General features: G+C 44.2%; 2 protein-coding genes across 9 annotated transcripts; both read right to left on the bottom strand.

Moving 5' to 3' along the window:
• Positions 1 to 490: 490 nt before the first annotated feature.
• LOC125294898 (G2/M phase-specific E3 ubiquitin-protein ligase-like) lies at positions 491 to 3748 on the bottom strand. 3 transcript variants are annotated; one of them, XM_048243951.1, is made up of 5 exons: positions 3506 to 3746; positions 2766 to 2944; positions 2438 to 2610; positions 1049 to 1263; positions 491 to 802 (listed from the first exon to the last, which is right to left on the bottom strand). In XM_048243951.1, the coding sequence occupies exons 2-5, from the start codon at positions 2907 to 2909 to the stop codon at positions 555 to 557; spliced, it is 780 nt and encodes a 259-aa protein (XP_048099908.1). In that variant the 5' UTR covers positions 2910 to 2944; positions 3506 to 3746; the 3' UTR covers positions 491 to 554. The 3 variants fall into 3 exon arrangements, with proteins under 3 accessions (XP_048099908.1, XP_048099909.1, XP_048099907.1); XM_048243952.1 differs by having other exon boundaries at positions 2438 to 2944; positions 3506 to 3748; XM_048243950.1 differs by lacking the exon at positions 3506 to 3746 and having other exon boundaries at positions 2766 to 3479.
• A 231-nt stretch (positions 3749 to 3979) lies between these two features.
• LOC125294181 lies at positions 3980 to 7692 on the bottom strand. 6 transcript variants are annotated; one of them, XM_048242615.1, is made up of 6 exons: positions 6813 to 7692; positions 6601 to 6683; positions 6171 to 6319; positions 5354 to 5574; positions 4591 to 4858; positions 3980 to 4531 (listed from the first exon to the last, which is right to left on the bottom strand). In XM_048242615.1, the coding sequence occupies exons 1-6, from the start codon at positions 7434 to 7436 to the stop codon at positions 4527 to 4529; spliced, it is 1350 nt and encodes a 449-aa protein (XP_048098572.1). In that variant the 5' UTR covers positions 7437 to 7692; the 3' UTR covers positions 3980 to 4526. The 6 variants fall into 6 exon arrangements, with proteins under 6 accessions (XP_048098572.1, XP_048098571.1, XP_048098570.1 ...); XM_048242614.1 differs by having other exon boundaries at positions 3980 to 4160; positions 4377 to 4858; XM_048242613.1 differs by having other exon boundaries at positions 3980 to 4858.
• Between the last annotated feature and the right edge of the window lie 5232 nt (positions 7693 to 12924).

Genomic DNA, 12924 nt, shown 5'->3' on the forward strand with positions numbered 1-12924 from the left:
TCACAAATGTTTGAATAGAATGTTACACTTTCAAGAAGTTGCATTTTTATTTTGCAGGGCAGAGACCAATACAAACCTGGCCAATAAATCACCCATACATTACAATTACAAAAAAAAACAAAAAAACATTGGCATTGGGAGTCAGCCCTCCATCCTTCCCATTCCACATAGAATGCCTGGTACACAATGGGTCAGTGGTAAATCAGAGTACACAAACTACTTCACATTTACATTAATTATTAACACCTGGTTCTTTAATTACAAAAAAGAAAAAAGACCTTGGGAGTCAGCCCTCCACCCTCCCCATTCCACACAGAATGCCTGGTACACACAGTGGGCCAGCGGTAAACCAGAGAACACAAACTTCTTCACTCCACATTTGCCACAGCCAGACTGACAAAATGACTCAAAACTTGAAGGTTTTTCTTCATCCAGGCCAAAGAAGTCTTCCTCAAGGGACCTGTGAAAAGGTAGACCTAAAACTATACATAACCTCAAACACACACTTTCAGAAAAGAAAAATTGTGGGAGTCAATCCCCCCCTCCTCCCTCCCTTACGCACAGCCAAATACCCCTGAGCAAGCCACAGCCAGCTGCATTGCCCTTGAAAAATTAGCATAATTAGAATGCAGAGGTAGCCTTAGTGTGACTGAACACGTGTTTGCAAGAGGTAAACTGTTGGAGTCTGTAACAAGGAAAAAGTCCAGCATTGGTGGCTCCGGGAAGCCAGAAAGTGGCACTCGGGAGGCTCCACTGCAGAAGACGAGTACATCCTCTACTTGAACATGGTCCATGTTACCTTCTAAAACACAGAAACAAAACACAAATCAGAGCCTCAAACATATTCGTCTTATGGCCTCCTTACACCAAACAACTTTGACAAGATTTGGGAAAGATTCTTGAAAGATTGTAGTCTTTTGAGTAAAGCTTGAATGGGGGGCATAAGTTAAAAGACTACAATCTTTCAAGAATCTTTCCCAAATCTTGTCAAAGTTGTTTGGTGTAAGGAGGCCATTATAGGTAAAAATGATACAGGCAAGTTCCTTACCTTCCACTTCCAACAACCAATCCCTCCAGTGGGCAATAGTGCAGTTCTCTAATCTTCTTCTGTTGCTGCCCACTGGAGACAGCGTTGGGGTGAAGAGGTTGGCCAGGTCGGTGGCTGTCAGTGGGAGTGGAGGTTGTGTAAAGGCTCTTTGGAAGGCTCTTGGGTTGCACATCACCTCATCAAGGAGCCCCAATGTCAAAAGGCCCTCCTTAAACCTATAACAAAGGGAAAACAGTACTTCTGTGAAACACTCCCCAGAAGCATTACAGTAGTCAGCTATTATTTTCACATTATACAAACAGACTTTATGAGGAGACAGCACTCGTAATGCCAATATGGCAGTTTACCACTCACTTCCTGTAATGCAAGTTAGGGCTGCACAATTATCCCCATTGCAATTGTAAATCACAATATGAGCCATCCCATTACCTAATCGCAAAAGCTACAAACAATCATGTAAGGGATAATGGACTCCACGGTGGTCTGTTCACCAAAATGAATGCACGGTCGAGGTTGTAAAACGGCCCCAAAGCAAACAGAGGGCTGTTTAAACCTCGTAAGTGCATTAATTTCGGTGAACACACCACCGTGGAGTCCATTATCCCGCTTATTCCAGTGTTGCCACTTGCATTGTGTTCAGTTCCTGTTTTAATCGCTAAAACTGTCTTGTTTGTAGAACTGCAGGCGTATCCCAGGATTCTGATGAGCTTTGAAACATCGCTATTTTACTTAGCCTGCGGTCATCCATCTAGCTAAAAGCCACCTCCAGAACATAGCAACATTGTAGCATATGACTAACATCTGCATTTTACAGCTCGGATGCAACATGGTCATTTAAACTTCACGAGTTCAGCGAATTAATATACAAGTGTGATACGGCCAAACAAATGGATCTACTTCAAAGGTGTGCAAATAACATATGGTTAATGGTCCTTCTAAATTACGTAGGACAATGGGAAATTCAACCAAGCAGTAAGCAGAGTTAATTTTGTCACATTTCTGACTTTAAAATTAATTTCATCCTCTTAGACTGTGCCACTTCTGGTTGGTGGGTGTGTGTAGTGCATGAGGGGCCCAGACATTCTGACTTGGTGAGCTTCACAGTCGGTCGGGGTGCTGTGCATCTTGTGCATGCTCACCAATCAAGGGTGGCACAAATTAAAGAGACTTTTGGAATATTGAACTGAATCAATTGATTGACATTTTTTTTAATATCGCCAATCACAATATCAGTCAGAAAAATCAGAATTAGCTATTTTCCCCAAATCATGAAGCCGTAATAACCAACCACATTGTTGGACTGAATATTGACATAATGTTCCGAAATAACTACCCGAAACTGTTACGAAGAGAGTGGTGACTTGCCTATAAGACTTTGATTATACTCACTGTGTAAGAGCCTGGGCAAGTCGGTCTTCTAAATAAAACTGAAGGGCAATTTGGACAACGACATCTCGGTCCTCAAGGTTATTAATGAACTTCAGCGCGCCCATCACACCCAGGGTCTCTGCTGCAGCCATCACCTCCAACCTTGCAGCCTCCACGGTTCCAGCCATACTTATCTAGAATACAAATACAGACACACAGACAGTGCATTAAAGACAGTAGCCTAATTGTTTTCCTTGAAGTAACAATAACCACACCGATCTCAGACTTTCCCACACCAACATAATATCATGCTCCAAAAAGAGTGATTCAAGCATAAAAGGACACCTACCTTCTCCAATATTGATCTAATGTCATAATCCACTACATCTTCTACTCTGTATTTTGGGGATGGTAGTCCACTAATTTGACTATAAAGTCTATCAGAAAAAAAATGAACAGGCAAGCCCCCCTGGATGAAAGCCACAGCCAGCATCCTGCCAATAGTTCTGTATAGGCCATCTTGTAGTGCTAGGAGAATAGATATTAGGGGTGTATAAGTACACACATTCATACTGAACAGTTTAATAAACTTTCAATACAGATGCATACCACATGTACCAAATGCAGTCTTTAACAGTAATAAACAGTAGACATGATTGTGGACCAGGTGTCAAATTCAAGTTCTCAAACATTTTAAGTAGCAGACCATATTGTCAGTTAAGTCAATTAACATCAAGAAACATTTGACCCCTTTTAAAAATACTATTCGCATTGTGCATCAAAAATATCAGGCTTATATCAACTGTGACTTCATAACTGAGGTATTAACCAAACTGTGCTTTTTGTGTACCGTTTTACCCCTACAAGATATGGTAGGTAGCATAGGGTGGAAATTAAAAATTCGAAAGTGTGTACATCTACTAGACACCGGCAGATTTTTGGTCAAATTTACCAGCCAATCAATATTAAATTACTGAAATCCACCAGCCATTCATATTTTACCAGCATTTGGGTGGTGCTCATTTTCATCCCTGGTAAGTAGGCATAACAAAAACATTAAACCACTATAGATATATAAATTACACTTACCACCGCCATCAAGCACAAGTGATCTCGACTCCTCTGGTCCCTCAAAGATTCGGCTGTGTTGTATGTCTCTTGTCAAAAGTCTGAGGAACTCCCGCCTTGGCCCACCTTGGTCTACAGCCCCCTCCACTGACCCATCATTGGTCTACAGCCCCCTCCACTGACCCGTCATGGTCTACAGCCCCCTCCACTGACCCGTCATGGTCTACAGCCCCCTCCACTGACCCGTCATGGTCTACAGCCCCCTCCACTGACCCGTCATGGTCTACAGCCCCCTCCACTGACCCGTCATTGGTCTACAGCCCCCTCCACTGACCCGTCATGGTCTACAGCCCCCTCCACTGACCCGTCATGGTCTACAGCCCCCTCCACTGACCCGTCATGGTCAACAGCCCCCTCCACTGACCCAAATGGTCTACAGCCCCCTCCACTGACCCATCATGGTCTACAGCCCCCTCCACTGACCCGTCATGGTCTACAGCCCCCTCCACTGACCCGTCATGGTCTACAGCCCCCTCCACTGACCCGTCATTGGTCTACAGCCCCCTCCACTGACCCGTCATTGGTCTACAGCCCCCTCCACTGACCCAAATGGGGGGCTTCCGGGTTGAACCTTTGTCGTTTAAAGGCCCTTTCTGCACAATTAAATACATCATCCCTAACAACATTAAATACATCATCCCTAACAACATTAAATACATCATCCCTAACAACATTAAATACATCATCCCTAACAACATTAAATACATCATCCCTAACAACATTAAATACATCATCCCTAACAACATTAAATACATCATCCCTAACAACATTAAATACATCATCCCTAACAACATTAAATACATCATCCCTAACAACATTAAATACATCATCCCTAACAACATTAATTGTGTTGCTCCGTGGTGGTGGAAGTTCAGGCAACCTGTTCTGTAACGCTTTAACCAGGCTTTCAAAACGATCTGGTGAATCTTCCAAGTCTGCTTCATTAACGCCAACAAATGAGGTCTCATCTAAAATTATTTCTTCAAATGTCTCATTTGGTGGAGACCATGTTATATCTGATGAGGCTGAATGAGGTGACGAGGCTGGAGTTGCTGCCTGACAAGGTGGGCAGGCTGGGCTGTTAGGAGGCGGCGTGTATCGCCAGCAAGGGGAGCAGGCTGGGCTGATGTTAGGCGTTGCCGTGGTTTGCTGGCAAGGAGGGCAGGCTGGATTCATAGAAGGTGGAGAGACAGGAGGCAAAGGCCAGGCATGTGATACCTCGATTACGACACTGGGAGTCCCTTGGTGGCAAGGGGAGGGGTGGGCTGATCTAATGACAGCAGGAGTGGGAGACCCACCATCAGAGTAATTTTCCTTCAAGCACAAAAGCAAACAGTAAGTCTGTTAGTTATATAAATATTTAAAGCTAAGGGCTCAGTCTTGTTGAAAGGGATGGATGCTATTGCTATGGAGTATATCTGCAATATAAAATAAAATGTATTTTACTGGTAGCGTGGTCGTGTAAGCACCTCATTCCAATTGCCATAACCGGATTAATCTTATATTCCTAAAAAACCCAAATATTGACTAAACCCTAAAAAGACCAGACATATGCCCATTTAACCAGAACATTGGGGCATGTAAACAAGTTAAATTAGTTAAGTGTCTGGTGCAGAAAGATTTCATAGAAAGATGTAGAATGATACACCAGCAATTTAAAGTTGATGCACATTTCCTCTGAAGTCCCAGCAGAAATGACAGGAAACAAATAAACATGTGTTAAGCCTGACCTGTATATATGCAAACACTTATTATTTATACAAGATGTAAAGTTTCACAAATGTACTGTACTACTTAGTGGACAAATACCTGGGGCCTGATATAAAGAGCGGATCGGCCAAGCTCCCCACTGGCTCGGATGGCAGATGGTGTTTTAATTGGGCAGGACAGGGGATGCAACAGTCTGTTTTTCCCCAGTCTACAGAGTTCAAATGGTGAACTCCCAAGGAAAGGGAACTCTTTACGTAGTACTTCCTCAAACTGTTGGGTGTTCAGGGATAGAGACACCATAACAGTTCGCATCTTCTCAGCTAAAAAAAAAAAAAAAAAAAAAAAACAAAAGCAAAGTAAATCCCACCTACAGACAGTTGGAAATACAAAGTTCTGCCCAACAATACCTCCAAAATCTAGCCTAGAAATCTAGACGCATCATAGCGGCAGCGAATGTAATTTGCTGCCAGGGTAGTCTAGCAGAGTTGCGACGGTTCAGCGCGAATTCCCTGCTACTTGAAAACAAAACAAAAATGAATGCTGCTGCTGGCGAACAGCGTGACACGAGTTAAGCTTTGTTTAAGTTGGCAAAAGTTTGAACTAGCTCCGCTGGTGGGAAAACGCATGAGACTCATGAGTTGTAGTACTATCCTATTGCGTGCAGAGGGAATTTGAAAAAAACGTTTATTCCGCCCCTCGGACTAAGCACTGCGAATGGTGAATCCCCCGACCCTACATCTTGATATGGGTCTGGCTCGTCAGTCACTTGGCTGATACTTTTATCTAAAGCAAATAATAGATTACACAGATATGGCATTTAATAATGTACACAATTCAAGACTATTTAAACAGATATTGACCGCAATTGACCTGACAAGATACTGCACATAAGTATCAATGTGAAAAACAGCATTACCATCATTCGGATTGAATTTTTCCATAAAAGGGTCTTGTATCAACACAACTCTCAAAGGCCAGGAGGAACTTCCTCTAGGGCTTGACTGGATTATGGACTCCTCATGCAAACTGGACATATGGATTATGGACTCCTCATGCAAACTGGCCCTATAATAAGAAACCAATCTTAAAAGTTATATCTGTTTGAGATGACACAAGCCCAACCACCTCATTTTAATGACACAACTGATAAATTAAATTGCTAATTTAAATATAACGATGAATCTTTGAAAGATTTGAAAACAAATATTTTACTGCATACACCATATATCACAACTGGTATAAGTAACAACGTTGAATGGACGCTGCTGAAATTGGGATTATGGCAGTCAAATTATTTATTTGTTGGTCGATAAGAATGGATAGAAAGGTTTAGAAAAGCTGGGTACCGTCCACACTGCTGAATATGCTTCTGTAATTCAAACAGGGGTACGGATGCAGAACAGGACTGGCAAACTTCTTTGATCACATTCTTGAATTGACAGAGGTACAAATGCAGTGATGGTGATTAGTAAGTTTGCCCCACACCAGTGGCATATACAATTTACAATGTTTAATTATAAGTATCATACACATATATGAAAATATCTTTCAAGCTTACCATATCAGCCATGACTGGTAGGCTGCCACAGTTGAGAGGGAGGGCCTTTTGCAATGGTATAATGTAGGCTATTGCTTTGCGAAGCAAACTTAGGGTCTTGAGAAAAGGGATTGTGTAACCATAGACTGGCATGGGGATGTCTTCCAATGTTTGGCTTCTACCACCTCTCATCAATTTAAACCCACCAGCATTTATTAGTAGAGGGTAGGCTTCAAAGAGCTGATCCCGAAACTCTTCAAATGTCCCAGTCACAGACTTGAGTTCTAGTCTACGATGACCAAGGCCTGCTAAAGTTAACATTTCTTTTTTTGCCTGTGATGGTGCCAAAGTGCACAGAGGCTCATGCACACAACAAAACACCTGCATATGTCTATGCATCCTTCCACTTTGTCCTGCAGCATTATAGGGCTGAAAAAGAGTCCTCAAAGTGGACTGAATGCTGCTGGGTGCTTTGGGGAGAAAGGAGTGCCTATTTCCCTGCTGTGACAAGGCAGTTATACTTCCTCCCTGAAAGGACAATGTGCTGGAGTGTGTGGGGATGTAGGTCTGCTGTGGGCTAGGGCACGGTGTGGGGGTGCATTTGTGTGTGTTCGTGTGTGGGGGGATATAGGTTTCTACAGGCATTTGTTCTTGAGAGGATGAGTTATGCGTGTTAGAGGCAATGTGAGGGATTAAAGGGTTTGGCCGCAAAGACTGAACTGATGGGTGGTAGGGAATACATGTGGCACTACGTGCTGTATCACTATTTGGCTCTCTAAGGAGGTGAGAGGCCGTTTGCAAGTAGGCTGCGGCCCGAAGGCGATCATTTTCAGATCTGAAAGGTAAAAAAATAAAAGTTTAAGACATTCTGGCCAGGTTCTGAATAGTATACAACAAGGGGTCTGCAAACACCCCCCCCTTTCTTAACCTATGAATGGCGGGGTAGAAAACAGACTAATCAAACAAGTTCATGCACTTGCTGGCTTACTCTCAGTCGTAATGGCTAGAAACATTTTAGATAATAACTCATAACTCAATAACTTTTCATAGCAGACTAGTTGCCCAATCAACTTTGGTATTTTGTGTGTTGCTGCATGTTTACACCTGGTAGACCCTGTTGAATATGTGCCATATAAGTCGCTCTATGACATAGTAGACGGTCACTGTCTATCATCCATCAATGCGTGCTTTAGAATGTTTGCATAGAATGTAGTTTTGAAAGTCAGGGAATTTTATCAATTTTTAGGCAGGGAATATCACGGAATTTGGCTATAGCATAGTTTAAAATTTACTTGCCATTAAGACAAATATTTCCATGCAGAACTGGTGTATAGCTGGTTATTAGCTTTACTGGTTGCTTATAGCCTAACTTTATTTAATGCCCATTTATTCATCTCCCACTCTAAAAAAGATAAAATTCTTGAAGGCTACACGAATGCTCTGAAATCATTAGTCAGTATGGTCATGGAAATTCAGTTATTTTTGTCAGGGCAAAGTCATAGAATTTTACATTCGATTTAGAGTGGGAACCCTGTCTCATGTAACCTACCTTACATTTAGTCATAGTGCCTACAACATCTCATTTACACTGTACAACCGATTACAGCTGCCAAACCCTTCTGTAATCTACAACTTTATTTCATATCGTGATTGTCTTGAGAAATCTTGTTAATGTTATCCTTGCTCAGTAATGCCTTCTTCACATCATCACAGTAGATATGGCTGCGAAACGACCGGAAGTCATTCATTTCCTATGGAGATTCGCAGACCACATGTGAACAGGTCCGAAATGATGCAAACGAGTGCGGTGCGAAAACTCGTACTCATAAGACATTCAATAAACGGTTCCTATCTGATAATCCGAGCGGAAGTTGGAAAAAAACGTTAATATTTTATGTTTGCTTCCCAAACTCGAAATGCTTCCAACACTTTCAACGTTCTGTTGCCACTTGCGTTGTGTTCAAATAACAATGTTAATGGTAGTTCTAAATTACGTAGAACAATGGGAAATTCAGCGAAGCAGTGGAATAACCATAGTTAAAGGTCCAGTATGTAGGAAATAATGGAAAATAAACAATAACCATTCCAAAAATGATCACCATATGTTGTCAGAGAGTGAGGAAACACGATGAATTGAAGTAATGGCTTATTTGACAACATTACTCTAACCCGTGAAACCCCGTGAAACCCATGAAAAAAAAAAATCAGTTACGGGCGGAATCTCTTGGAATTTTCGTTTATGTTTTGAACGATTAATTCTAGAATAGCCGTATTAATAATGGGCTAGCGTCCTCCCTATTTGGGTTGCCAAATTAGCAAAGGCCAACTGTCAACAGCTGTCAGTTGTAGTCATGAACGCCTACAAGAGGCAGGCACATTTCCAAAATTAAAACAAGAAACAAATTAAGTGGACATCGGAGGAGCTTCCTGAGATGGTGACGTCTTCGTCAAACGAAGACAATCAAGTCTGACGCAGAGCTGGCCATAGTTCTCCACAACAGGTAGCCTATGCTAAACTTCATCTGCATCGCTAACTTCAGCTACATATGTTACGTTGGTTAGAGAGGTATTTTTTGTTTTCACTGTTTCCGTAATGTGTAGCTGGGTCATGGTTGGAGAAACGTTAAAGCAGCTGCAGGTCAACTAACGTTAGCTAAGTCTTCATTACATCTGGCAACCCAGTAGAGGCTCGCGTCTGGTAGTCTTCAGAACGTTCACCAGTGTTTTGATTTTGGCCAACAGAACGTTCGGTAACAATCCTACAAATCGCACCTTTAACTTTACCGCCTCCTTCACACTTGCACTTGAAGTCAGCTCCGACATTCGCAATGCTCGCCCAGTGGAAGTCGTACCCAGTGGAATAAGCGGGATAATGGACTACACGGTGGTCTGTTAACAGAAATGAATGCACTTACGAGGTTTAAACGGCCCTCCACGCATTACAACCTCGACAGTGCATTCATTTCTGTTAACGCATATAACTAGGAGCCAGCGCGGGAGACAGTTTATAGTTAAATGTTTTACGCTGGTAGTAGAGGCGTACCAACAGTCATATTTTAAATATATTTGTCTTCCACTAGAAGTTAGCAGCACTGCAGTTCCCTCTGGTATTATTTTACTTTAGCAGTGGCGCCATACAAGCATATCTGGCTGTGTCCTCCTTGCTAATTGGCAACAACTAGATAAATATTCGTAAAGTAACGTTAATTTAGCACATCATCAAAACTACAGTTAAGATATTAACGCTACATTGCACACCCCTTGCCTGGTTGCCCTTTTATTTTCGCTTTATGGTGCTAAAACTTAGAACTTGTCCTCAGTGTCTCATAGTGCAGTGCTCTACCCTCAAAATGACACGGTATTACGTGCATCTACACTGTTCCATACAGTTGATCTTTTTGAAAATGATATAATCAATCATGTCCAGTTTAAAAAACGTATCGCCTCCCCTGGAAACCTTGTGTTGTCTCCTTTCAATTTTTTCGATTCAACGGACATTGAAGAAACAACACCCTCTACAGCCAAGTAAGCATGTCTACACCCACACTTCACAATCAAGATTTCTCAAAATGGCACCGGGAGGGTTTGACCTTTGTCCCTAAATGATGTGGGGGAAGTGTTTAAACAAATGTAGCTAATATATGTTATAAGATATGTCCGTATTATAGATCAAAGGTTAATGTAGACATGTTGAAAACCTGTATCGGGTTTGTATCTAGTTTTCTAGCATAACATTAACGGACAGTTTTTACATATTTTCATGGATCATACATGACATTAACGCTACTGAAGTCCTACAATTTATAAGACAAGTCTTGCAACGATGAGACAGGGATGTTGTTGATATTAAGTAGCTAGCTAGCGTTATTTGACAGCCAGATAAGACTATGCTGTAATCACACATAATAAAGTTCAGATCTAGTTTCCTAACGGACAACTTTAACGGACAATTTTAAAAATGTTTTCATGGGTCATATCGCTTAGGAGGGTTTTGATTTTCCAGATGAATTTCGCTTCGAGCTAGCGGAACGAAATTCATCTGGCGAAAGTGTTAGGTTTTGTATGGAGGATAAAGGTAAACCGACTGCGTCAATGCTGCCATCGCGGTGGTGCTTTTCGGTGGTTTTTCCAGGCACTAACAGCAAAACTACAAAAACACATCTAAATCTGTTGTTTTAATTCAACAACAGAGAAAGCAAGTATTTGTTATGCTCCAGCAAGGTGTAAGATACAAGATGTAATCTTATAATAATTACTATAATTATTACATCAATATACTAATATAGTAAAATTAATAAAAAATAATAAATTATTTTGTTTGTGCCTTTATGTACTTTTTACAGAAAAATGCCACGTCAAAAGACGTATACTGAAGATGACATGGGGAGGGCCTTAAGGGCTTTGGAGGAGGGGGGCAGCCTCCGGAGGGTGGCTGCCCAATTTCACATTCCCCACACCACCCTCCAGGACCGGAGGAAGGGGAGATATGCCCTCCAGCCCCACCCCAACCGGGCGTTGATGCCGACGAGGAGGAGGCCCTACACTACATTTTCTGGATGGCAGCCCACGCCTTCCCGGATCCCACTAAGTCGGTGGCGTTGGTGCTGGCCATCCAGATCTGTGGGCGCCGGGACGGCTCCAACCCATTTGTGAACATGGAGAAGGGCCTGAGTAAGATGTGGTGGAGCGGTTCCGAAGCTATCGCCACCCACCGTGAACCTCCAGGAGGGCCAATCCACTGGAAGGGAGGCGCTCCATGGGGCTACGGTGGAAAGGGTGGACAGAGCTCTTTCCACATCTGCCAGGCCCCTTATGACCAACATGGATTCAGCGGGACCCTGAACTGATATACAACTGCGACAGAAGACGGATTCGGGCGACAAGGGCCACTCCAGGTAACGTATCCTCTGCCACAAGGGCAGAGGTGCGTTTACGCAGCAGGTGACCACAAGAGAACACATCACCGCTCACTGCTGGGTAGGAACGCTGCTGGGGAAAGCATACCCCTTGTTGTCTTCCGGGGAGGCTTCCCACAGCCCACGTAGCCTGGAGGGGCCCCAGAATGCACTCTACGGTGTGTCGGAGAAGGGGGTACATGGATAGCGACCTATTCCTGAAGTGGCTGGGGCACCGTCAAGTAATGCCCGGCAGGGGGCGGCCCCTCCTCCTTTTCATGGATCAACATGAGGCTCATGTTGGGACGGGGTGGTCGACTTCTGTCAGACCCAACAGGATCGAGGTGGTGTGCCTGCCACGCGACACCACCCATGTGCTCCAGCCACTGGATGTGGCGTGTCCCGGCTCCCTAAAGGCGGCGCTTCTCCAGGCTGGCGACAACATGGGGCTGGTGAGAGGCGACCTTGTCATCGGCAAGCCGCAATTTCTCGGCGGTGCTTCGGGAAATGTCTGGCGCTGGAGGAGGCCTGTACCCCCATAACATCATCAGTGGGTTCAGACGACAGGCCTCTTCCCGCTGAACAGGATGGAGGTGGACAGAGTCCAAAGGTGAGTTAGGGAAAAGACAATCTACAATCATGAAAAGTTCATCAAGATCAATTTTACAGCACTTACATACATTTCTAACAATGTCTTCATTTTGTGCTTTTTTTGTTGCAGCTCGTCAAAGGCCTCCGGACCGTTCAGCGGGTGGGGAGTGGGTTTTGCCTTGGAGGACACTAGACGAGGGACATGTCCACCCTCCTCAACACCGTCGAGGTCCCTCGCTGCCCTGCCGCCTCCACCAGCACCATTAGACAACAACTGCGCCGCCTAACGCCGCCTCCAACACCACCCACCGACGCCGTACCCGCCACCAACACGAGCCCCTCTCCACCACCGTAGCAAACACCTGGCGGTCGCCCACCACCACCACCCCCGGCTCCGTCAGCCACGGGTCCCGCTGCCACCACCACCACCGCCGGCCCCGCCTTTGGGGCCCAGTTGCCTCCTCCTCGTCCCACCTCACCACCACCGGCCTGCTGCTGCCACCACCGCGAAACCATGGCCACCTCCACCACAGCCGCCGCTGCCACCTCTACCTCCATCACAGCCACCGCCTCCACCTCCTGCCTCCACCACGGCCGCCGCTGCATCCACCTCTACCTCCATCACATGCCACCGCTGCCTCCACCTC

Source organism: Alosa alosa, chromosome 5, assembly GCF_017589495.1.
Source record: "Alosa alosa isolate M-15738 ecotype Scorff River chromosome 5, AALO_Geno_1.1, whole genome shotgun sequence".
NCBI lineage: Eukaryota > Metazoa > Chordata > Actinopteri > Clupeiformes > Clupeidae > Alosa > Alosa alosa.

Excerpts from the sequence above, each read along its gene's own strand:
- LOC125294898 (XM_048243950.1), bottom strand. The coding sequence starts at position 2,987 with ATGAATGTGTGTACTTATACACCCCTAATATCTATTCTCCTAGCACTA. Across the intron at positions 2,611-2,765 it reads TTAGATCAATATTGGAGAAG|ATAAGTATGGCTGGAACCGT; the intron begins GTAGGTGTCCTT and ends TTTGTATTCTAG. Across the intron at positions 1,264-2,437 it reads CTTGCCCAGGCTCTTACACA|GTTTAAGGAGGGCCTTTTGA; the intron begins GTGAGTATAATC and ends CCTTTGTTATAG.
- LOC125294181 (XM_048242613.1), bottom strand. The coding sequence starts at position 7,436 with ATGCCTGTAGAAACCTATATCCCCCCACACACGAACACACACAAATGC. Across the intron at positions 6,684-6,812 it reads TACCAGTCATGGCTGATATG|AATGTGATCAAAGAAGTTTG; the intron begins GTAAGCTTGAAA and ends TGTCAATTCAAG. Across the intron at positions 6,320-6,600 it reads CATATTCAGCAGTGTGGACG|GGCCAGTTTGCATGAGGAGT; the intron begins GTACCCAGCTTT and ends TTCTTATTATAG.